The sequence below is a fragment of the Aethalodelphis obliquidens genome, unplaced genomic scaffold (assembly GCF_003676395.1).
Source record: "Aethalodelphis obliquidens isolate GAN/ISIS:26980383/991018 unplaced genomic scaffold, ASM367639v1 scaffold5, whole genome shotgun sequence".
Lineage (NCBI taxonomy): Eukaryota > Metazoa > Chordata > Mammalia > Artiodactyla > Delphinidae > Aethalodelphis > Aethalodelphis obliquidens.
The window spans coordinates 44,679,505-44,706,099 of record NW_020837949.1 but is presented as its reverse complement, the minus strand read 5'-3'; the positions used below and the strand labels follow the sequence as shown (position 1 = coordinate 44,706,099).

Below are 26,595 nucleotides of genomic sequence, written 5' to 3'. Positions count from 1 at the left end.
ACCTGTTAAGTAAACTCATTTTAAAGTACAGACAAGCAGTCCCTGAGCGGGGGTGAAGGACTGTCCTTTTAGGAAGTATATATGAGTTCTAGGAAATGCACCATCTGTTTGTCTATTCAGATTCCTCCTTTACTCAATTTCTGGAAGATTGGGTGGGTGAGGTGACTAGGAAAAAAAATGGCTTTTGGTTAAGTGAACTGTTACTGGATAAAGATATTCATATTTTTACTGCAGCATTCCTGAATGGCTGGAATTTTGGGAAAAAGATCCAGTGGAGATTCTCTTGGATCTGGGGTTTGGTGCTGACGAGCCAGACATCTACACACGAATCCCAGCCAGATTCCTGGGTTGTGACTCAGCAGCCAGAGGAATCAACATCCGTGTTTTCCTCGAAGCTCAAAAGCAGCGAATGGACATTGAGAACCCTGACTCGTACAGTAAGTGAAGACCACGTGGCATCAGAACCTCAGCAACGGCAATGAACAGTCAGATGAGCCACAGTATTAGGAGGGATGGGCCAGGAGATCTGTACAGTAGCAATCAACCCCAATATCTCAGTGGCTTCAAACAGAAACAAGTTTATGTCATGATCACTCTCCATGCCCACTGCAGATTGGTGTATATTTTGGGAGGAAGAAAGATCTGTTCCATGATGTTTTCCTTATCCATGGACTTGGCTCAACTATCTGGAACATTACTGGTTGTAATGACAGGGAAAAGGTGGAAATAGAGAACGATACTTGGGTCTTAAAGCCTCCTGCTCAGAACTTACACATATCAAGTGTGCTCACTTCATTGTCCAAAATAAATCATGTGGCCACACTTAACTCCAAAGGGGTGACAATGTGCAATCGTACTGCATGCCCAGAAGGAAGACAATACTGGTGAACAGCACTAATACATACCATAGCCACATACCCAGAGGTCAGAGCAACCAGGATCTGGCTCATGAGTCACTAAGTGACACCTTAACTTTCTCATCTGTGAGGCTTAGAACACTGCTTATTTCCACCCCAAGCTGTAATTGGTAGTTATAAATCTGTCATATCTTCAGATTTGTGGATTAACTGTGCTTAAATCTTATAGTTATCATGCATGCTGCAATTTTTCTCCAGCTGACGGTCAATGGAATACTTTTCTCTAGGACACTACTGAGGATATTCTTGGAGCATGTGTACTGTGCTCAAATAATTTGAGAGAAAGATGGCTTACAGTTAAACAGGTTTATTTACTGCAGGATTTGTTTAATATGCTGAGGTGCACTCTCAGTCTTCTAGAGGGGATGCAGTGCAGCGTTTTCAAAATCATTTCAGTACAGAACCTCTCTTAGAGGGGCATTAAAGAACATCTCCTCCGTGGAATAGAGTTTGCAGAATTTTGGACTGCGGAACATGCCAAAATTCTGTTAAATAAATTCTTCTAAATAAATAAATTCCCTGAAAGGAAAGTCAAGTGAGATGAAGTGTTTCTCTCAAACAAATATCAGGAACAGAGGTTTTACTTAGATTTTTCATTTCAGTTTCTGTTTCCCCTGCTTTCATATGGGTGAAATGGGTCTCAGAAATCTCAGCAACGACATTTTTTAAAAAGAGTATGCAAAACTGAAGGTGTTGCAATGTAACGTTTCTTTACCTTTAGAAGAAATTAATACCGTTCTTTGTTGTCTCCTCCTCCAAGCCCCACAGAGATGCAAAATCTTTGATCAGTTATTTATTTGGGGAGAATAATAACACTTACCAATATTTGAGGAGTGATTGAGCAGATCTGTGAAGTAAACATTTCACAGATGAAATTGACACATGGATTATAGGGAAACCAGGAGTTGGCCCCTGATCCAGTGACTGCTGGCCCCCTCTAATTTCCACCACTTAGACCTGTGCTAATAGAGCACGGTAACTATTCTGACTCAACACTTACAGTACACTTTCAACTCGAGAAAACTGAGAAAGTCAAATGTAAAAGAAGCAATAGTAAAATTAGTTGGTTGTCCCGTAGACAGAATGGAAAAGTATGTCTCCTTCAAAGTCAGTACAAAACGTTCCAACTTGAAGGGATGAGAATCAGTTGGTTCATTGTTCAGTGTACCTCAAAGCAAAACAAACAGACAAAACCCCCATCCAACACTTCACACTATTATGTTCTCTGAATTGCCTGAACCAATTAAATCGATAGGTTTTATGTTAGTCTAAGTATAAAAATCTGCTATAGAAAGGATACTAAGACAATCGTAAAAGTGGAATTACAATTCAATCATGCTCTTGAGCTTACAACTAAATTTAAGGGGGAAGCGTAATCAGAGTATTTCTGAAAACATCTGGAACCCAAGAGTTCCTCTAGGTCTTGACAGAATATCACAGTCCTCCATAAGACACCCATCACATTTTTTTGGAGTAGAATTATGAATGGTTAATATCTTCCACTTTCAGGTGAAGAAAACAGGTAGGCATAATGATTTGCTCATGGAGGAGTCTGTAGCATTGCTATGATGGTGCAAACAACAGAACAGAGGGCAGTATCCTTCCACACCAATGGGCCTTTGGCCGTTGATGAGCTATGCAACCCTTCATGCTATCACTGGGGTTGAGAGAAGGCTATGTAATAAAAACAAAATGTTCTGTTTCCATTACTGTGGTTTTACTGTCTGGAGATACCAAAAATATTTTTTACAATTTTTTCAAAGTGGCAATGCATCCCCAAGGTAGCCCTTGCTACATTAGATCTCTCCAACATACTAATTAAGCCAATTCTTGCATATTGCCCGAATGAGTGAGGCCAGGTGGTTCAGAAAGACTTACAAGTTGAGGAGCTGGTTGGTTTGGAAAGGTAAATGGGTTTTCACATTAATGACTATCACCTCTTGGAAGACTGAAGACAATACATTCCCTTCCTGAGTTGTGCACATTTATTTTAACTGATATGTATGTAGCATTGTGTTTTTCACAACAGATGTGAGAGATATGTAAGACTGGTATTATTATCTCATTCTCCAGATGAAGAAACGGGCCATTTACTATGTGCCAGGCACAAGATTAAGCACCATGAATCTATCAATTCATTTACTTTGTGGTTACACTTTCAGTGACTGGTCGACCTGGGATTTGGATCCAGGCCTTCTGATTCCATATGTCATCATCTTTCCACACTCTCAGGTGAAGGGTATAGATGGATATGATGGAGGTGATGATGAGGACGATGACTGCCTCAAGCTATGGAAGAATGGAAGAATCTCCAAGCTCACTTCATATGAAAGAGCTGGGTTCACTCTTTGACATTTACTTTAACACATGACATTAATCTCAAGATTCAGCCTTGCCTATAGTTTTTATAGATTAACACATAAAGACTGTATGAATCTATATAGTCATGCATATTCAACTAAATATAAAAGGCATTCTCTTTCCCTATAATACAGTGATACCTTGTTATGTAGAGGAATCTCCTCCATGATAATCAATGGCACACACTAAGGAAAACTTGAGTTTCAGAAACTTAAAGTCCTTCCCATCTTGAAATCACATGAGTTAACAAATCTCTTCAGTTTTTACCACATGAATGCAGTTTCGTTGAAACTAAAAAGTGTGTGTTGCTTATATTGTTCAGGCTGTTTCTAACAGCTGGAAATATTGGATCATGTGGCCAGTGCTTTCTCATCTTTGCTGAATGATGTCAACATCCTGCAGAACAAAGCTAAAGAGGAAGATGAAGGAAAAAGTGTGCAAAGAACCTCAGTGAGTGAAGCCAAAGAGCATCGAAGAAGAATGGGTGAACTTTTTTAGGATAAGTTCAGAGCAGAACACTAGAAGGGATTATAGCCTGGGAACATCACAGTCATTGAAGATGAGAAACAAATTTTCCATCCTCTCTGCAGAAGCAGGGTGTGGAGCAGAGTTGCCATGACAAACAAACACGACCAAAGTCATTTGTCTCTTTCAGCAGAGCACTGGTCTCTTCAGGCCAGTGATGACTTGACAGCTTGTGATCCTCCCCAAGCTCTTCTGAGCAAGCAGTGTCCTCACTCATCCATGCTGGCCAAGCAGGCTCCTCCTTCCTATGTGTCTGAGGGGTTAGTCAAGGACAGAACTCAAAAGGAGAACTCACTTCAGACTAACAAACTCAAGAGCTTGTCTTGTCTTGCAGGCAAAGCACCAGACTCCTTCGAAATGGAAGAGGTCAGTGTACTCAACTTCTAAGGGAAGTATCTCCCACCAAGGCATCTTTTGCCTTCCACCCCTCATTTAACCCCTTCTTCTTTCAGCCCTTCAGCATTACATCTTATTCCAAACTTCTGTTTAATCTAGGACATTTAAGGTCATTCTAGTTACTTCAGTCAGAACTAAACTAGTATGAAGCCAGCCTTTGCTTTCTCCCATTTCTTTTCCTTTTTTTGCTCACAACTGAATCCACAGGTTATTTTTCACTTTGCTTTTCCTCAATGTTTTATTATGCATCTCAGTATACTTTCATCTACTCTCTAACTTTTCATGTTTCACCTTCTTTGAGGGTCAGTTCAACTACTTCCCACTAAGTGAAGCTAGCGCACCACTCTTCCTCTGTATTCTCATAGCCTTGGCATGGAGAGCTTATTACAGTAAAGATTGTGTGTGTGTGTTGATTACACCTCCCCCGCTGGACTGTCAGCTCCTTGAGGATTAGATTTTATCCTCAAGGGAATATGTCTTGGGAATATTTCCCTTGCAACACCTAATGCAGGGCCTTGGACAAAAAAAGTAGGGACTTGGGTTTGATAGCATTTTATTTGCCTGCTTGCTTTGGGATTTAGTGATACTCACATAGCTTGACCTCCATTTCACACATACTCTTTGCCTCTTCATCCCACCTTCATTCACACGTGCTAATTTTCATTGTCATTTAGATGGCACACCCAACTGTACTTCAAAGTCTTTTTAAAAATACACATTTCCACTCATCTCTTTATTCTTTAATTACAGAGAAAGTATAGAAGAGCAAGGCTTTTTCCCCCTTTTCATGTAAATTGTTTAGAAGTCGGGTAGGATATTTATATGCCAGTCCCAAGGTCAGGCCACTCTCTTTCGAGCCCTCTACAGGTGAGACACTCTACATGTGAGCCCACTACATGTGAGACACTCTACACGTGAGCCCACTACATGTGAGGCTCTGGGACACAGACTCTGCCCTCAAGGTAACCACAGTGTAGTGGCAGGGATAAGCACAAAAGCCAATAACATGGTAGGGAGAGTGACAGCTATGCTGATAAACTTTCATGTCACTAACGAGACAAGTTTGGATATCTGGGGAGTAAGAAAAGGGGCTCTTAATCAGCCAGGGGGCTGAGACAATCAAGGAAATCGTAGGATGTTAAAGCGTAACAATAACTTGAAAAGAAGTCTAAGAATGCCTATTGGTAGGTCTCTCCATCCCACAAAGAGATAAAAATTGCCTCAAAATATATAGCCGTTAATGATCCTAATATCTATGTGTATATGTTTTTGTATGCATATGTATTATGTCAAAATTATTTTAAGAACCTTAAAATATTAATCTGACTTTAAAACAGTAGCATAAAAATGAATAAAAATTATAAATGGAGAAAAAACAGAGCTTTGGTCAAGTGCCGTGATTTGAATACAATCGCAGGTGGCACTAAAAAAGAGTATTTTCTTTTATTCAATCTTGTAAAAATTATTTAATTACCAAACTAATAGTTAAATTACTATAAAGACTGTAAAGACAATCTGCAAGTCATTATTCAGTCTGCTGTCTATTTCCTAGGATCCAACCAGGAAATTCACCCAACTCCAGCCTGTTGACAAGCCTCATTAGACTCCACGGTCCCCTTACTAAGCTTCTTCTGCATCAAACTATATTGACTTAGAGCAGAGCAAAGTTCCTTGTATGTCATCTATATGTAAGAGTACAGGGAGAGATAAATATCATCATATTCAACATAAAGAGCTAAGAAAAGAATGTTAGTCCTTGCATGGCAAACTTTCAAATATTCTTATGACAGTTATTCAAGGAAAAGCAATACGTATTAGTATATATAGGTGTGGTAAGGGAGAACACACTCAGACACCAAAAATAAAAATAAAATAAAAATAAAAACCTCACGTTTTGTGGCACATAGTGGGAACTTGGTAAATATTCATAAACGAGTAAATTAATATTAGAAGTATTTGATAATTTAATCTGTGAGTGGCTTCCATATAAAAACAAAATATTCTGTTGAACTTTGAAGCCAACTTTCTTTGTGGTGTTTCTTTAATATTTGCCCAGATTTGTGTAAGAGGCTATATGTATATATAAGGCAGAGAGAGCCTTCAAAATGATATTTAAAAACTCACTATTTGAATTTTGTTTTCTTTTTTTTAAATAAATTTATTTACTTATGTATTTATTTTTGGCTGCATTGGGTCTTTGTTGCTGCACGTGGGCTTTCTCTAATTGTAGCGAGCGGGGGCTGCTCTTCATTGTGGGCGCGGGCTTCTCATTGTGGTGGCTTCTCTTGTTGCAGAGCACGGGCTCTAGGCGCGGGGGCCTCAGTAGTTGTGGCGCACGGGCTTAGTTGCTCCGCGGCATGTGGGATCTTCCCAGACGAGATCTCGTTAAATTCTTAACCACTGCACCACCAGGGAAGTCCCAAACTTTGTTTTCTTAAAAATGTATATTTAAAATATTAAATCTTCATCACACAGACTGGGAGAAAAATATTTCTTTCACTCAATACCAATGTATGAGTAAATGAAACTTGGGTAGGTTGTAGCTTAAACAGGAGCTAATGCCAGATTTAATAGTCATTTTTTAATGGCAAATTTAAAAATATAAGAAATGAAAACTATGTGTGAAATTGGCAGATTTTCATGGCAGTTAAAACATAAACCAATGTACTTAAATATCTACCTATCAGAATTTCAACTCTGATTGGCCAAATTCTGCCTCCAGATCACTCTATGATGTTTTCCCTAAAGTCCTACTAAAGGCTGAATATGGTAATATTTGGCTCACTTCTCAAAATTATGATTCCAACCAAGTTGTACATAGATTTTTAATGCAAAAATCAACATTTTTGTGTTTAATTTTACTGAGTTAAACTGAGTCTGTTCCTTTCTTTTTTTAATTCCCAAATATATTATGAGAATTTAATACTTATGAAACTTCTGTAACTGTAGACTCTCTTAGGATGCTTCTTTGTATCTACAATATAACATCTTTAACCTTCCCTCTGGCTTACATACAAGGACCCTGCTCTCTGGAACTCCTATGTAAGAATGTTACCCATAGTATTAAACAATGCCAGTCAGCATCTTGTTTAGGTGAGAAATATTTCAAACGTTATAATTATTATTTTTTTTTAATAACTTGGGCCCAGGTGGAATAACCCAGGAATACACCTGGTTTCCATTTTACATTATTGGGAATTTTTTGTTTTTCTTTTTTTTAATAGATGAATAGGTACTTTACATTGCACTAAGTGGATTTTTCTCCAGGATAACATTCACAGAGAAAAAATTTACTTATTATACTGAAAAATTTATATGGTGCACACTGGTTTGAGTTACAAAACCAGTAAAAATAATGTTAAGCATTAAGTAGAAGTATGTCTAATTAAGTAGAAGTATGTCTAATCAATTACAAGTATAAAGTACCTTCTGTGAAAAAAGAGATGAAGGATTAAAAAGAGGGAATAAATATTTCTTCTTACATTGCTGAGCTATATCCTCATAGTCCTCTGTTTATTCCTGGGTTAAAGGTAATTTTTGGCCGTATGTACCACAATGCTTAAAATGTTTTCATCCTTTGATTCAGCCTTCAATATTCAGACATGAATCCCAAATAAATAATATGACATGTAGAAATAGATTTATGTACAAAGATACTCATCTCAGCATCATTTCTATTTGCAAAATTTAGAAAACTTTCCAACATTAGGAGAATCATTAAGTAAATTAATGTACCTTCAAAATATGGCCTATTGTGCACTCATTGAAGATGGTGTTTTCAAAGAAATTTTATGATATGGGGAAAAAAGGTCCCTCCAAATTTTGAGATGAAAATTTGACTACGTTACTATATCCAGAATTAATGTATTAAAAGAAAACCTGCAAAGACATGCTCCAAAATAATAACAGTAACCATTTTCCTACCTTCTTTAACTTTTTATATTTATCAAGTTTCTATAGAAAGCTGTTATTATTTTTAAAGAAATAATTATTATTTTGTTTTAACAATTTTATTCTCGTTAATAGGGTAATATTAATTCCTTAAAAGAATTTTTTAAATAAATTCTACTCTCTCAATTTGAAAATCAATTTGAAAATCAAATTTTCTTTGAGCTTTCTAAGCTTTATATAGCAACTGAGTTATGAAATTTTTTTCATATATTTTTTCAAATATTTTTTTCAAATTTTTTCAAATTTTTTCATATATTTTTTTCAAATTTTTTTTTCTAAGCTTTATATAGCAACTGAGTTATGAAATTTCCTGAGTTGCTCTCCACAAATTTACCAAGTTGTAAATAAATCCCTTAGAGAGCTAAAATTAAATATGGGAAATAACTTGCTTGCTCCAAATATAGTTAAAGCTCTTTAGGAACAAAAGAAATATTTCTAGGTTAATAGTAATAATATTATTTAAGTTTAGTTCAAATGCCACATTTTCCAGGCAGGGCCTCTATTCCTTCCACCCAGAAGTGATCTTTCCCTTTCCCTCTTCTTAACTCCCTTAGTTCTTTGAATCTTTGTTATGAGTGCCTTGTACATACCACCTGCCTGCCACAGACTGTTAGCTCTCTGAGTTCAGAAATCATGTTTAATCCTCTTGGCAGTAGCCAGTAGGTATTCATTATATGTTGATTAAATAAATGAAGTGAATTTATTATGAAAGCGTTTCTAATGAGACTGATGCACTTTGGTGTCTCAGGTCCAGAGCTTTGAAGAAGAGGCTGGTAATCCTCTCGACATGACCTCAGGAACTGTAGGTAAGAATTCATCAAGGTGTACGATTTCATCAATGGTCTTTCACAAAGAAAATGTCAATAACTAGTGCTCAATTTTCTTAATATGTAGAACTTAAATTATCTTCAAGAGATGCTATACCTACTATTACTACTACTTCGACCTACTATTATTAAACACCTGCTAGCAATGCATATGTACATGTAAATTTCAAAATACTTACTACAGAAATGTCCAGTATCCCTGGGGCTAATGTAGTATGTGTTATTGTCTAACAAAAACTCTATATGGGACTTCCCTGGTGGCGCAGTGGTTGAGAGTCCGCCTGCCGATGCAGGGGACACGGGTTCGTGCCCCGGTCCGGGAAGATCCCACATGCCGCAGAGCGGCTGGGCCCGTGAGCCACGGCCACTGAGCCTGCGCATCCGGAGCCTGTGCTCCGCAACGGGAGAGGCCACAACAGTGAGAGGCCCGCGTACCGCAAAAAAATAAATAAATAAAAATTAAATATAGGTAAAGGTTTAGACTCATTATTTTTAAAAGAAATCCATTCCCATTCCATTAGAATATTTTATGAGTAAAATTTCTTTTCTGCTTAAGAGTAAGTAGTCGCAAAAAAAAAAAAAAAAAAAAACTCTATATGGCCCAAAATAGGCTAATGAAATGGATTTTACACAGACCTGGGACTAACTGAGTGAATACTTTCTTACTCCTACTGCCAACTGCTTGCTGTTTCACAAGTCATATTTTACTGGACCTCAGTTTTTCCGTCTGTAATAAAGAGGTAAGTACAGATAATTTTTAAGTTCTCTGCTGGCACTTATAGTCTACATTAAGTGATTCTATGACCATCATATTAATCTCACAGTGGAAACAAGTTGCTTAGATGTAACATTCCAAATCATCTCTTAGACTGGTGTTATATTACCCTAGAAAACAGAGAAGGAAGTCTTTCTCCACTACTGGTTCTTAGACTGCCTTCAGCCATCATTGTGATTCAGCATTTCCATGATGCTATAAAAGAGCTAGAAGTAGACAGGGGTTAGTGAAGCAAAATAAAGCAGATGAAGCTCGCGTGCTTCCTAGAAGAAAATATGCAAATTTAAAATTTAATTTAGTGTGGTGTCAAACACATTTTTTTCATTACAAAGTGTATGTATGGGCCTCATTTTGCTAAACGCTGTTTAGAAATTATGCATTAGTAATTATAGGGTCCTGCTGATTACATAAATTGTTATCCTGCTCTTCGAAGTAATTACCACTAACCTGCACTGAGGTTTATAAGACAAAAATAAGCATCTGTTTTCCATCTAATTGAACGCTTCTCAGTGAAGCTGGAGGTCCCCTTGCCAATAGGAATTGCCTTCCTTGACATTCAATTAAGAGGTCTGCTGATACCATGTAAGTCTCCCCAGTCATTCCAAAAAATGATTTGGGAAGTTAGGCAAAAGCACTAATTTACATTTAATCTCAAATTCATAGAACAAATTAAGATGGGTGAAGGTTGGCCTAATGGAGAAAATCTGAATTATAGTAAAGCAAATGCGATTTTATTACTTTCAAAAACAGTGTTGTTAACCCAAGAAAAAATAGGACTGAGAAAAAATAAGTAAAACTAGTTTGATTAATAGGGAAAGGGAAAATTATTACTTTGATTGATATATATGAATGGATTACATATATATGAATTATATATGTACATATTAAATATATACACATATGAATGAATGTTTACACAAAGTTCAAAAGATGACTTTACTTAAAAGATGAAAGCACATGGACTGTTTGACCAATAGGATATGGCAGAAATGATGTTGTGCCACTTTCAAGCTTATCCTTTAACCCACCTGGCTGCTTCCTGTTTCTTGAGATACCTGCTCTTGGAACATTCCTTCTGGGAACCTAGCCCTAGCTCATTCTGTGTGAAAAGTGCACCATGTGGGTATGCCACATGTGATCACTCTGGTGGGACAGCCTTGAATGAGCTCACCTGTGAATAAATCATCTTAGTTACCCAGTTCGGTCAAACTTTCAAATGACTCCAGCCCAGATGCCATCAGACTGCAACTGCCTGAGAGAATCCAAGCGACAACCACATAGCTAACCTGAATCAATCCACAGAACCATGGGAGTAATAATGAATTGTAGTTTTAAGACACATATATACATACAAATAGATGAAGGCATGTGATGAACACTTCAAATACCTTTAAAACTTGAAGATATTCTAAAGACTATTTCATCTACTCAAGCACAATACTCTGAATATTAGCAGAAAAAGTGTATTTAAGCATTTCCCTAAATGAATTTGAGCAAAATTTCTTCTTATGAAAGATGGGGACCCAAGGCCACAAATGTACCATCCTCCCTTTATCACTGAAAAATTATCACTGGAATGACGAGGGAATATAAATATAAGAAGGAAACATATAACAATTCTCATCTCACTGAAAATATTCATTTCTGAGGATTCCAAATGATTCTTTGTAGTCATTCTTTTATTGGTGAGCATTTTTGGAATAGCCTCTAATTGTGAACTGCTAGATACTGTGGTAATTTTTCTGTGTTTGCTGATATTACAGTGACAGGAAAGGTATGCCTTGACTAATCTGAGAGTTAACTTAGATTCATTTGGAAATTATGACCATAACTCGTTAGTATAGTTCTACAGTGCACTTACAATGCTAAAGGAAGCTCTTCAGACTAATGATAGACAGTGAACTGTGATGTTTATACCATACATAAATGTAATACATATGACATTTTCAGCATGGAGGAAGGGGAGGTTGGTAAATGGATCAATATAGCTCAAAGTTTTTACATCTTATGTGAAATGGTACAATATTAAAGTACACCACGAGGGACTTCCCTGGTGGCACAGTGGTTAAAAATCCACCTGCCAATGCAGGGGACACAGGTTCGATCCCTGGTCCAGGAAGATCCCACATGCACGGAGCAACTAAGCCCGTGAGCCACAACTACTGAGCTTGCACTCTAGAGCCCGCGAGCCACAACTACTAGCATGCGTGCCACAACTACTGAAGCCCGCGCACCTAGAGCCTGTGCTCCACAACAAGAGAAGCCCCCGCTCGCTGCAACTAGAGAAAGCCCATGTGCAGCAACGAAGACCCAATGCAGCCAAAAAATAAAAATAAAAATAAATAAATAAAATTTAATAAAAGAAAATAAAGTACACTGTGAAATTTTGAGGATTTAAAGCAACCATTAACAAATCAATAGATAGCTAGTGGGAAGCAGCCGCATAGCACAGGGAGATCAGCTCAGTGCTTTGCGACCACCTAGAGAGGTGGGATAGGGAGGGTGGGAGGGACATGCAAGAGGGAGGAGATATGGGGATATATGTATATGTATAGCTGATTCACTTTGTTATAAAGCAGAAACTAACACACAATTGTAAAGCAATTATACTCCAATAAAGATGTTAAAAAAAAAATGGGCAGAAGACCTAAATAGACATTTCTCCAAAGAAGACATACAGATGGCCAAGAGGCACATGAAAAGCTGCTCAACATCATTAATTAGTAGAGAAATGCAAATCAAAACTACAATGAGGTATCACCTCACACCAATTAGGATGGGCATCATTAGAAAATCTACAAACAACAAATGCTGGAGAGGAAGTGGAGAAAAGGGAACCCTCTTGCACTGTTGGTGGGAATGTAAATTGATACAGCCACTATGGAGAACAGTATGGAGGTTCCTTAAAAAACTGAAAATAGAATTACATATGATCCAATAATCCCACTACTGGGCATATATCCAGAGAAAACCATAATTCAAAAAGACACATGCGCCCCAATGTTCACTGCAGCACTATTTACAATAGCCAGGTCATGGAAGCAACCTCAATGCCCATCAACAGACAAATGGATAAAGAAGATGTGGTACATATATACAATGGAATATTACTCAGCCATAAAAAGGAATGAAACTGGGTCATTTGTAGAGATGTGGATGGATCTAGAGACTGTCATACTGAGTGAAGTAAGTCAGAAAGAGAAAAATAAAAATCAGATATTAATGCATATATGTGGAATCTAGAAAAATAGTACAGATGAACCAGTTTGCAAGGTAGGAATAGATACATAGATGTAGAGAACAAACGTATGGACACCAAGGGGGGAAAGCAGGGTGGGTGGGGGGGGTGGGATGACTTGGGAGATAGGGATTGACATGTATACACTGATGTGTATAAAATAGGTAACTAATAAGAACCTGCTGTATAAAAAAAAAGTTTAAAAAAATCACAGAGGTATAGCAAAAAGCTGATAGAAAAATTAAATTATAATTTAAAAAAGTACAATGAAGGCAGTAAGTGACAGATTGAATACTGCAGAAAAATAACTGAATTTAAAAAGTAGGAGACATGTGTGAGAAATTATTTAAGAATCAAGTAGAAAATGAAATGGATATAATAAACAAAATGTCAAGGAAGACAGATCCAAGGAGTATATTACATAGTCCTAACAGGTGGTTAGAGTTGGACTCTTCCCGTCTTAGTTTTGACTGAGGTTCTAAAAAAGATATCAGATACAAAGTCAACATGTGACAAATCCGTATATGCAACTTTTCTAAGGAAATTGTAGGACTCAGTTCCACAACTCTTGAGCTCATTGTGTATTTAAAGAAGGGACAAGTTGCAGAGAGAAAGAAAAGATTGGTGAAGATATTTAATTGGGGAAAAGTAATGCCCTGTTGTGTTTCTTTCTACCATTTGGAGGAGGACTGGGGATGCTACTTTGAGACCCAAGCAGTAAGGGGCATTTAACGGAGACCACTCACAGAGCAATTTCATTATATTTAACAAGGACAGTCACAGTGTAACCGGTACTTCACATGTTCTGGGTACTTCACATGCATTACACCTTTTAATCCTCAAAATAAACCATTGAGTTAGGCACTATTATTATTTCTAATTATTAGATGAAGAAACTGAAGCACAGAGAGGTTAAGTAACTTTCCATGGCCTCACAGATAGTAGAAAGTGGTTCCAGGTTTCAAATTCAGGTCATCTAGCACCAGAGTCTGTACTCTTAAATACTACACCATACAACTTTGAAATGACTCCTCTGCAGTTGGAAGACATGTGGTTGGTGAATGAGAAAAATAATGCAGGCTGTGAAATGGATTGTGACTCCAGGCTGAGAACTGCTCAAGGACAAGTCAAGAGGGCAAGGGAAGAGTTGACCACTGTATTTCATCAATTATAAGATGAACAGTTTTTCCTTGAAATCAAGATACATCTTACAATTGATGGCAGGTCATAATTTAATTGGCAGAGGGTTTTTTCCTTTTTTAGTGGTACATAAATAATAGAAATCTTTAAATTAATGGTATCTAATACCAATTGATGGCAATGGGCATAAAGAAAAGGGAATGCCACCTGACCAAACTACAGACTCTGCATTGAATCATATTTACACAGCTATAACAATGTGAACACTGTTGATTGGTTTTCAGCTTCGAGAATCAACAAATAGGCAAACACAGAGACTTAATTCTGGTCACATAAACATTTTGAAGGTAGAATTAGAGCTGTTGGGAAGTGGTAGATGAAACGTTGGAAGAAAGGTGGAGGAAAGAACAGGAACTTTCATCCAAGAAGAAAACAGATAGCACCCAACCTGGGCAACTGAGAAGTAGTTTCCATAAACGTATGAACAAGCTTAAACCCAGCAATGAATGGTGCCAAATCCTAGGTTTGGAAATATTAGGGAGAAATTACCACTCTTAGGACTGCAGGGGCAGGGGAAGGAGAAATTACCACTCTTAGGACTGCAGAGGCAGGGGAAGGAGTAGTGGCTGAAACCGGGTGGTGAACAGCTGTACGGAAAGCTGTGGCTTTTTGTAGAGTGAGGCAGCCAAGCTGTGGATGACCCAGCAAGGAGGCAGGTGGGAAAATAAATACTCCAAACTCCCTCTCTCGCTATCCTCCAATCTCCAATGGCCAAACCCAAGATGATGCCAGAGATCAAGGAAGCTCATTGATACGGTCAATAAGGGACACATAGAGAAGAAAGGAGACTAGATCTGGAGGAGCAAACAGAAAACATTCAGTACAGTACACTAATGTCTTTACCTTAGATAGAAGGTTGGCAAGATAATGATTAAAGCTGATAGACTGCGAAAGTAAGAAATGTTCAGATAGATGATAGATAATAATAGATAGATAGATGATAGAAATACAAGGACAAAGGGAGTACAGTAGCAGTGTAAATTAGCTAAATCTTACCTTTGATAAATAAATATTGCAACAAAAATAGTTTTTATTAAGTCTAGCTACATGAAGGAAATGAGAACACCTAAATATCACAGTAAAATGTATGAGATACAATGATAAGGTGGGGAAAGGGGTAATCCACAAATTTCCAGACAGAAAAGTACAGATTACTTACAAGTGAAAACGTTCCAACATGTCACTAGGAACACTAAATGGCAGATGGGAGTAAACTGATGTACACATAATTTAGAAGTGGGAAAATGTGAACCAATGATTTTATACCCATTCATATTTTTTCTATATGCAAGGGCAGCTTAAAGTCATTCTCAAAGGAAGATTCATGAAGTATTCCCTTCACTACCCTTCTAGGACAATGTCCTGACTGAGTAAGATGTTACTCAAAATAACATAGTCCTGGGAATTCCCTGGCAGTCCAGTGGTAGGACTCCAAGCTGTCACTGCCTAGGTTCAATCCCTGGTCAGGGAACTAAGATCCTGCAAGGAAAAAAAAAAAAAAGTACTCTAGGGGCTTCCCTGGTGGCGCAGTGGTTGAGAGTCCGCCTGCCAATGCAGGGGACACGGGTTCGTGCCCCGGTCGGGAAGATCCCACATGCCGCGGAGCGGCTGGGCCCGTGAGCCATGGCCGCTGAGCCTGAGTGTCTGAACCCGAATGAATGAACCCGAAATCTCTCAGCCTGTGCTCCGCAACGGGAGAGGCCACAACAGTGAGAGGCCCGCGTACCGCAAAAAAAAAAAAAAAAAAAAGTACTCTAGAATAATTCAAATAGGGTATGGAAAAAGTGAACTCAAGTAAAAACCAACTAAACATACAAAGTTAATTAATTACTGTCAAAATTTTTGAAACAAAATATTACAAAGTAACTTGGGATAAAAATAAAATTTACAATAATAATTTGTTTAAATTCTATTTTATTATAACAAACTACTGTGAAAGATTGGAAATAGGATAAAAGAGAAATAAAGACAAAAATTAATTAGGGTTTATCATATTAAAATCTAATAAAATATACTTCAAGTTAAAAAAACTTAAAAAGAAGACTTTAAAAATTTAATCAAAATTATAAACCACATTTAAGATTTAAAAATTATGAATCATTACATACCAAATAATTAACATCTACTATATAAAGACTGATTTTATGAATTTGTAAAAAGCCTCTAGAAATCAATTAGAACAACAACAAAACCTTATTAGATTAATGAGGAAAGGAAATAGATACAAAGTCCAGGGAAGAAATATACAAGCTCCATAAAAATGGTAAAACATGATCAATGTCTCCTGTAACTAAAGAAATACAAACTTAAACAATAATGATAACATGTGTTTCACCTACCATATTAGCAAATATTTAAAGATTTGTATAATACCCAGTGATAATAAAAATTTAAAACACACACCCAATGTTGGTTGGAAGCTAAATTGTCATAATTATTTGGAGTATAATCTGTTGATGTTGCACAATTTTAAATGTATGTAACTTTAGTGCAACTATTATAGTTCTGAAACTTGACCTACCAATAGACTCAAATGTACACGCAAGGATTTTTTACTATAAAAATGTTTATAATAACAAGCAACTAGAGGCAGCCTAAGTGCCAAAAATATGTTTGCTTCAAATAATTATTGTACATTCTGACATTAAAATCTATTAATCTATTCTGACATTAAAATCTATTTTTTTAAATGAGGCAGATATTTATATGTTGATACGGAAAGGTCTCTAAGATATACACCTGCTAAAGGAGGGGGAAAAAGATACGTGCAAAAGAGTCTATATACATACCTCTTTGTGTTAAAAGAGTATATTGAGAGTGGAAAGTATGTGCAGGATGCTTCTGAAAGAATGTATAAGGGACTGTTAATGGCAGTACCTTAACAGAAGGGAAACACATGTTTTAAATTAATTGGCATCTTTTTATTATGTAACCATGTGTATATGTTATTTTCATAACACTACTTAGCAAAATAAACTCTGTGATACTATAGGAAATTGACACAATGAAAATGGGAGATTTTGTTTTAATAAAAATTATGTATGTTAAGGTGTACAATGTGATAATTTGATGTACATATACACAGTGAAATAATTACTATGATGATGACTACTCAAGCTAATTAACATGCCATCTCTTCACATAGTTAACTTTTTGTGTGTGTGTAATGAATGAACCCGAAATCTCTCAGCAAATTTCTAATATTCAATACAGTATTACCAGCTATAGTCATCATGCAGTACCTTAGATCTCTAGACTTACTCATCCTGAATAACTGCAACTTTGTACCCTTTGACCAACATCTCCACTCAAATTGAGAGATTTTATTATTCCTCTCATCTTTTACAGGTCAAACATGAAATAATAAAATATGATAGAAAAGATATTAATATTATAATTGATAATGTGCCTTTAATAGAAGAATATTGAAATAAGTATTCCTTGCTGGTGTTCTTGGAATATTTATTAAAATATCTAACAAACTGTAATGCAAAGATTATTTCATTTATATCTTATACACACACACACACTCACACATAATGTATAGGCTACTTTGCCATAGATATAAATGCAGTAATGTTTGAATTCAATAAAAAAGTATAAGTATAAGTGACACTTTCCTCCTCCAAACAAAGCAAAATACCAAATCCAAGACCTGGGGACTGAGTCCTCCACCTTATAGAAAAGTGCAGAAAATGCAAAGTTAACACTATAAATTCAAAATAATGTAAATGAAGCAAATTTCAACCTCAGTAGTAATCTAAGAAATTTAAATTACACTAAAATAGACAAATGAGTTACTAAATTGATGGAGGGTTAAGAAATCATATAATCTAATGTCAAGTATACACATTGTTTTCCAAAGGCAATATAACAACATGTATCAGAAATATTGCAAATGGTTTACCTTCTGAGCTGTGCGCACCCTCTAGAAAGTTATCCTAAAACAGTTATAAAAGAGGTGTGAAAACTAAAAATAATCAAAAAAAATTAAATTAAAAAAAAATCAGAACTAGCCTAGATATCCAACGTAAAAGGTTGTTTAAATAAATAATGCTGCATGTCACGCAGTGATTAATGAGAACACAACTGTTATTTTACGCCACAGTGGTTAAAGACTTAGAGTTAGGAGATAAAAACAGGTCAAGATAAAACTCATATTCCTACAGAAAAACATCTCAATTTGCTTATATAAAATTACATATTTAATCTATATAATAGACATAAAAATTACATATAAGATAAACTACAGGTAATAGTTTGGTGACCATCTCATGGTGATGAGTTTCAGGTAATATTTTGTCTTTCCCCTTCTTACATTTTATACAGTACAAATGAAAATGTTTGAAACAAGTTTCAAACATTTTCAACAACAACAACAAAAATCAATCCTTTGATCAATCAATCAAGAGAGAGAAAGAGGGAGAGATCACAGTATTAACAATGGCAATCTCCAGATGATAGAATTACATCTGTTTTTTCCTCCTTTTGCTTATCTGTATTTTCTAATTTGTCTACACAGAATAATCATTCAATGAAGATAATCCTAAATGTTAATTTTTACAATTTGAGTATATTTGGGGACCTAGAGAACTTTGAAGAGATAAATTTTATATCCTGTCTCCTGGTTGGTCTTCTTCCTCATCAGTTACCACTAAACTAGTATCGTTTATTCTCTCTCAATTTTTCCCTTCCCTTCCTTTCTCTTCCCTCCCCTCCCCTCCCCTCCCCTTTCTCTCCCTCTCCCTCTCCCTCTTCCTCTCTCTTCTTCTTTCTTTGTTATTTCAAAGAGGCTGGTATTCGAATTTAGAAAACACCAAAAATGGCCTATTTCCTTTGTTAGGCAGACAAATTCCGTAGTCCCTGCTATTCTTCCTCCTTTATTTTCTCTACCTATACCCGCTTCCTTTTGCTATTATTGCCCTTGGTGAATGACACCTCCACAGGACTTACTGGAGAAACTGTAACCTGGCTCTCTTGTGCCAAACAGTGCTCCTTTTAGGGGTAGGAATCTTGTCCTATTTACCCAGTAAGCCTAGCACAGTGCCTGACCCATCAGGCAATCCCATACATACATGTTGCCTCCCCACATTGGTCATGTCGCCTTCTGGGCTTCTCTTGTCTTAACCAAAAGAGTTCCCAATTCTAATTCATCAGTAGTGATTTAATGTTGCAACAGTGCATTATGGGCAGAGTATAATGACTAGCTTAAAATGTAGTGCATGTTTTTTTTTAATGGTTTTACTGTCATAGATTTCAATATATGTAAATTAGGAATTTACCCAATTTGTACATACCTTTCAAATCTGTGAATTGCTCATTCATTTTATTCATGTTGCATTTAGTACTAAGTAATGTAGACAATTTACTTCACTTTTATACACATTTCAGCAACATCTCTCAGAAAGCTGGTTTATCAGAATATATGTGAAATCTGTTGCTGAACTTTATACTCCAATCAATTACAATTATTATGAAGGAGCATTTCCTTGTCAATTAACAATTTACATCAATACACAGATCTGTAGTGTCCCAAGCAATTTTAATTATAGTACTTAATGTAATGATCACACTATTCTTTCCTCTTTAGAGATAAGACATCAATAAATTAACTTGACTAAGTTTACACAGCTGGCCAAGGGAAGGACCAAAATTCAAGCCAGGATCTTGTCCTCCTTCCATACTGAATTAATTCATTCAACAAATATTCAATGAGCACTTATACATACAAGAACCTGTTCTAGGTGCTGGGGTTACAGATGGAAGACAAACAGAGCCTAGTCTCATGGAGCTTACAAGATTTAGGAGAAACTAATTAATTATTAATGTACAATTGTGATAAGGGTCAAGAGGAAAAAGCAAAAGATGAATTGAAAGCTGCTAACATCCCGGAAAGAACCAAGTACAGATTTAAGTGCCTTGATAAAGCATCATTTTAACTTCCGGGCAACATCTGAGTGCTCACTCTGTGTCAGGCACACTTCCAGACACTTTCCATCTATTAATTCATTGAATCCTCCCTTGGAGGTGGATTCTATCATTATCATTCCCAGTGCACAGATGAGGAAACTGATGTACAGAGATTGTGTGGTTGCCCATGGCCACACATCTCAGAGCCCCTGACTGTCTTTTGTTTCTGGTTGCCTTCTAAATTGGCATTGACAGAATCCCTGTGGTGACGAGCTCTTAGCGCTTACCTTAAACCCTAGTGCAGAAAGTCTATTGAAACAACAACATTGCTCAAATATAAAACAAACTTAGATCATGAGACTCAGAAGATACTGATTTCTATAATAACCTCCTACACATGAATCTACTTTGGCGTTTATGGCTTCATACCTGGATTATTACCACTGACCTCCCCGATGGTGTGATTTGCTAACTTGGAGGTAAAAATGGACTCCATTGGCAATGAGAAGAGGAGCAGAAGTGCCCACCTCTTTGGTTGTTTGCTCGGCCTAGGTAGTGTTACTTGTTTGGGGGGAATTAGTGCACAGGGAAAAGGATAGCCAGAATGAGGGGAACTGATCACTTGAGACTGCCTGTTCACAAGACAGATTAGGACCAGTACACTGGTGGAGCACAAGTCTCAGTGGCTCTGTCCCTTGTCTCAGTCGCCTGGCCTCAATTTGAGTCCAATTGCTTAATTTTCTGCACACCCCATGAAAGCCAATTCCCATGCTGCTCTGCGTTTTCTTTATATTTCTCCATAATACCATCTCTGGCTGTTTAACTGCAGCGGGCTTTATGATAAGGGTTACTGTTTGTTGTTTTCTTCGCTGGCAGTAGGCAAAGACTTCATTTTAAAAGACACACTCCAACTCAAACAGCCCTGAACGACTTACAGAAAGCAGGGTGTTTTCTAGGCTTGTTTTTGAAATATTACAATTTTTATTAGGCAATTTTATCATTGTTATAAATAAGTAATTGTACTGGGGAGAAGGGATAATCCTTATTTAATTAAATTCATCTATACTCCCAGGTTGGCAGCAACAAGACATATGTGAGACTAATACCCACAGCCTGCCTCTTTGCATGTGCAATTAAAAATTCACTCTACAGTAGCACTGCCAGTTTCATGTTGCTTTTGGCATTTACAAATTCTTTTATTTTGTGACTTTTTTTTTTACCATACACATATGCTGGAGCAGATGTTGCTTATTTGTTGTTTATTCAAATCTGTAGGCCCTGGCAGCTAACTCCATTGTTCTGTAATGAAGCTTTATTCACCGTCCTGTATTAGGACCCAGCGCCTGCACGAGAGGCTGCGTTAGCTCCCAGTAGGATGCCACAGTTATTGCCCTTGTAGTTGGCTGTTTATAGTCGGAAGCTTGCGTTGGGGAGAAAAATCAACAACAACAAAGGGCTGGGTGGTTATAGTTGGGGTGAACGGAAAGGAACGGAACGGCGGGAAGGTCACCCAGCATTACTGTGCTCTGTAGTTCTGCCTGGTGGCCTCAGCCTGGCATCCGGGTTCATCTGCTGTGGGGATTTGGTGTCTGGGGCTGGGAAGCATTTCCTCCCTGTTCTTTCTCTCCTTTTTCTTTCCTTTCCTCTCTTTAGTTATTTAATTCGTTCACGGGCGGGGTGTCTAGTGCATCTCCTCACCCCCACGCCACCCCCTTATTTCCAGTGCATACATAGATTCACTAAGAGCCACGCTTAGTCCAGCGCAAAACTTTCTTCCATATATCACACCCTCATCACATCTTTCCTCATCCACGTACTGTTTCTGGCTGCCTGTGTCCTGGGGAAGCCACACTTCATAAAGTCAAGAATGTCAGGTCCACATTGACCAAAATAAAGACCTGCTGATCCCTAGAGCTCCAACACCAATTTGGAGACGTTCGCCTTCTGGAAAACCCCTGTCTTGGCCAGGAGGCAATCAATCAGAGATGTAACCACCTCCATCTGGCACATTATGACATGGAACCTCACTATTAACACATTTGTGATTCATCTTGTCCCAAGGAGTGGTGCCAGGGATCAAACCACATCCTCCCTCCCCGTGGCAGCTGGGAGCAGTCTAGCTTCCAGCATGCAGAGTTAACACATTGGCTCCTGTGACATTGCAAGTAACAATTCTTTTAATTATCACACCTTCCCTCCCCCTCCCCACCCACTCCACAGACATTTTGGCACCATGGGGATGTTTTGCAGCCGGCAATCAGTACTTTTCTTAATTGACTGAGTATGTTCCATTAGCATGAAGGCTGGTATTATCCACTATCGAATAAAAGGGGCAGTTGCTTGATGCTAAGTTCTATAGCTACAACCCTACACTTGTTTGGGAGCTTTTAATTCCATAAGAATGCTCTACTCTTCGTTCATGATTGTCTTTTGAATTTCATTTCTCCTAATTGTCTATACTTGGATATATCCTTAGGATTGAATTCAAGGTCTTTCCCATTCTGGCCTCAGTACATCCTGACGGTCTCACTTCCTTTCCCACAGCCCAAACTGCATGTATTTGGGTTGCTTTGCATCCCTCAGCACTTCCCACTTTTACATCTTTGTAGTTGCCTTGCTGCCTTTTCATGGAATCCACTTCCAATTTCTTTTTCTACATGCCAAAAGTCATCCATCCTCAAGGTCTCAGTTCAGCTATTGCCTCTTCTATCATCTCCTCCAAGAACCTTCTTCCCTGGAGTACCCCTTCTTCAGTGCTCCCATAAATTTTGATATGCCTTTACTATAGGCCTGAACACAGTTTGCCTTGAATTATAATTAGCTGGTGCAAAACATATGTCTCTAACTAAATTGGTATTTCTTTTACGGATTCTTTGCATACGTCTTTGTAGCCATGTCTTGATTAGGGGTTGGCATCCCATCCGTGGAGCACTTAGCATGGAAAATGGGCTTAAAGAATGGGGATAAACCTGTACTGAGTATTCTATAGGCCAGGCATCACACACAGCACTTTACATTCTTAACTCATCCTTAAAACAACCACAGGAATTAGTGGATTTTACCCCCATTTTACAGAAGAGGAAACTGAGGCTGAGAGAGGATAAATAATTGGATCCAGGTAACCCAGCTATTGAGTGACTGAGCTAGGATTCACAGATCTGTCTGATGCAAAAACTTTTATTCTTGCCAAAACATTCCTCTATTTCCCTAACAAAAATTTCAGTGTTATGTTAGAATAGTCAAGATACCACCCTAATGTTAAAATGTAGGTAGAATTAGATTTATAATTCAACAGAGAAAACACTGTTGTACTTCTAAGGGAATATTAAAATCAAAGTATATTAATATGGTTGAAATAAACCACACCAAAAAAGGGGGAGCAAACCGAAGTTTATGATTTAACTAGGGGTTCAGTTTATTTAAATTCAGGCTTAATAATAACAGTTATTATTATTATTATATAAATCCCCACAGAACTATGCTAGATGAAAATGAACAAGAGCATGCTCTTCTATGCCCCTTATAAAAATTAACTTTTTGTTTAACGAGATGTGTTTCAGGGTTTGTTCAGAGGATAGCTTATATCAGATATGAAACCAGGAATCCTTTATTTTGTTTTAGCCTAACAGGTTGTTTTGGAAGAGGATTAGAAAATCGGTCTCTCACAGGCCCTTTTTTGAGCCTGGAGAGGTGATTATGGAAGGAATGAAGGGTGTGGCCAAGGGTGGTTGATAGAAGCCACCAAAGAAGAAGAAAGAGGGGCTTCCCTGGTGGCGCAGTGGTTGAGAGTCCGCCTGCCGATGGAGGGGACACGGGTTCGTGCCCTGGTCTGGAAAGATCCCACCTGCCACGGAGCAGCTGGGCCTGTGAGCCATGGCCGCTGAGCCTGCGCGTCCGCAGCCTGTGCTGCGCAACGGGAGAGGCCACAACAGTGAGAGGCCAGCGTACCGCAAAAAAAGGAAAAAAAAAGAGGAAAAAAGGGAAGGTAAAGAAAAAAAAAGAGGAAAAAAGGGAAGGTAAAGAGGACGTGTTTCAAATGTTTTTTATCATACGGTTTATCCCCTATTCTTGCCCCAGCTCGGCCCCACCACTTTTCCCCCACTCCTTTCTAGGTTCCTTTAATTACTGGCCAAGTGCTAGTATAAAACCATTCAAGATGAATATTGCATCAAGAAACTAGGCCATTCATAAGGGAGTTTGTGTTTTGCCAAAAGTCCCAGGTAGTATGAAATCGATGTGAAGATCGATGGCTTAGGGGAGTGCAAGGGGAAAATCATTGCTTCCCACCTTCTTTTCAGGAATCTGTTGGAAGAAAGATCCCAGTACTTGTCTTGTGTAGCAAACATTATCCTGTATGGTAAGCACAAGGCTCTAGAAAAGTCTGAGCAAATGAGAAGGAAACTGGTACTAGAAGAAGCTTTGAATATTAGGGCTTTTCCTTCCATATCTGATCTTATTCTGGCTGTTCTCCTCACTTTGGAAAGAGTTGGCATTTCCCCCTCTTAGTCTTCCCTGGGAAAGTTGAAACCAGAGGTGAGGCTGGTTCTTCTCCCTGGGAAGAGAGGTTAGAGAGTGGCTCAGAGCTAGAGCAGCTGAGAATTTGATTGGTTTCTTCTGCTGCCAACTGTAGTCTGCTTCTGGTGCCCACACAGACTTCAAGGATGATATCTGACATGGTCTGTTTCCTTCAGCAGGTGCAGTTTGCCCACCTGCATGGCAATTGCACAGGTTTCACCTTGGTCATGGTCTGATGCACTAACCAATAGGATTTAAAATTTATTTAATAAAATATAACATGATATGAACTTGTAATTATTCTATTTTCATTAAATGACTTTCTTTTAAAAATATGCAGTCTACAGGGAAATTCAAAGTTCTGTTTCTATCATTATTGTTCCTATTGTATTAATAGGCAATATTATTAGTATAAATTCTTGCCTCCTGAAAAATATGACTATTTCAAAAACCAGTATTTGCTCTTTGTTAATGATAACGTGAATAAATTGTGATTTCCTAGCAGTCCAAAGACACTGACATGCATACCTTGGTAATCTAGTGGGAGATCTGACACCTATTCGAAGCTCAGAAAGTATTTCTTCAATGGATGAATGAGACAACAAAGATTTCTCAGGAGCTGTATCCCTGACTTTGATAAAAAGGCAAAATCAAGCCCCTATCTAAATGTTTTCATAGAGCAATGATATGAGAGAGAAAGAGAGAGCTAGAGAAAGAGAGAGATGGAGAAACTTATGATGGCCAGGCTCTAAAGGCTTAAATAAAATCAATGTCACTTAAATGAATTTTTGCAAAGATAATGTAGTGCAGTGGTATGGACTTCTGTTGACTTGATAATGATAAAAAGCTTTGAATTTAGAAGAATAAAAAAATTTTATGCCCATCAGACTATTATTTTCAAGCATTAGTATCGAATAATATATCAACTGGGATTTTATCAGAGAAATTGAAAGTTTACATGGAGATATTGAATAGAAGAATGGACCAAGATATTTTGGGCAAGGTATTTTTGTTTATTTTCTTTTATGTACCTTACCAGCTCTTCCTACACTTTCCAATACCTTCTCAGTATATTTTTTCATAAAATAAATTTTTATGCCAGGTAAACTAACAAATCTAATCATTTAAATTTACTCTTGGCATCTACTCTTATGGTAATTTCCATCCTTTTTTTTTCTCTAGATAGAATGATTTCTAAGCCTGCTATGAAACTGTCATCCTCAGGGATTTTCCTTCACCTTCTTTTTCCTACATCTTTTTGGGTTGGATTATCCTTTTCCTAGAACTCGTTTATTTCTTTGGGTACCCCTTTTTTTTTTTTCAGAAAACATCCTCCAGTGATTTCATTAGATTAAAAAGATATATAATCAGAAAACAAAACTCTGTTCTTAGTGTGCCTTTCTAATCAACAAGATGGTGGTGCTTAATGCCTGATGCACAGTTGTCACGTTAGGATATCTTAGCATCACCAACCCTCTAGTGTTTTTTCACTCAACTTGAAGGACTTCCGTTAGTTTTTTTTCATTGGGCAGTCTGCTAGTGATAAATTCTCTCAATTTTGTTTATCTGGGAATGTCTTAAACTGTCTTTTATTTTTGAAGGACAGTTTTGCTGAATATAGAATTTCTCGGTTGGCATTCTTTTCTCTTTCAGTGCTTTGCAATGTCATCCCACAGCCTCTGGTCTTCATGGTCTCTGATGGGAAGTTAACTGTTAATCTTATTGAGTTTCCCTATGGTTTATTGTTATGATAGTTTGTTGTTGTTTCTGGTTGGTTGGTTGGTTTTAAAGTGACTTCCCTGGATTAATTCTGTGACGTCTGTCTTCTTTGTCGTGTGCAGTCACTGAAGTCTCTACTCAGATAGCTTAGTGGTCACTTAATGATTGGGCAGATTTTTTTTTTAAGTGCCTCGAACAAATAAATCTCCCACGCACTGCTGATGGTTTCTGTGCATATGTTGGAGCACAGCTTCAGTGCTC

General features: G+C 37.6%; 1 protein-coding gene across 1 annotated transcript in view; it reads left to right on the top strand.

Annotated features, from left to right (window-relative positions):
- Positions 1 to 26,595, top strand: part of ITPRID1 (ITPR interacting domain containing 1) — a 67,804-nt gene that overhangs the window by 17,498 nt on the left and 23,711 nt on the right. Inside the window, 5 exon segments of the mRNA XM_027102785.1 lie at positions 235 to 437; positions 3,601 to 3,770; positions 3,772 to 3,886; positions 3,889 to 4,169; positions 8,899 to 8,956. Of these exon segments, the coding sequence (XP_026958586.1) occupies positions 235 to 437; positions 3,601 to 3,770; positions 3,772 to 3,886; positions 3,889 to 4,169; positions 8,899 to 8,956 (827 nt within the window).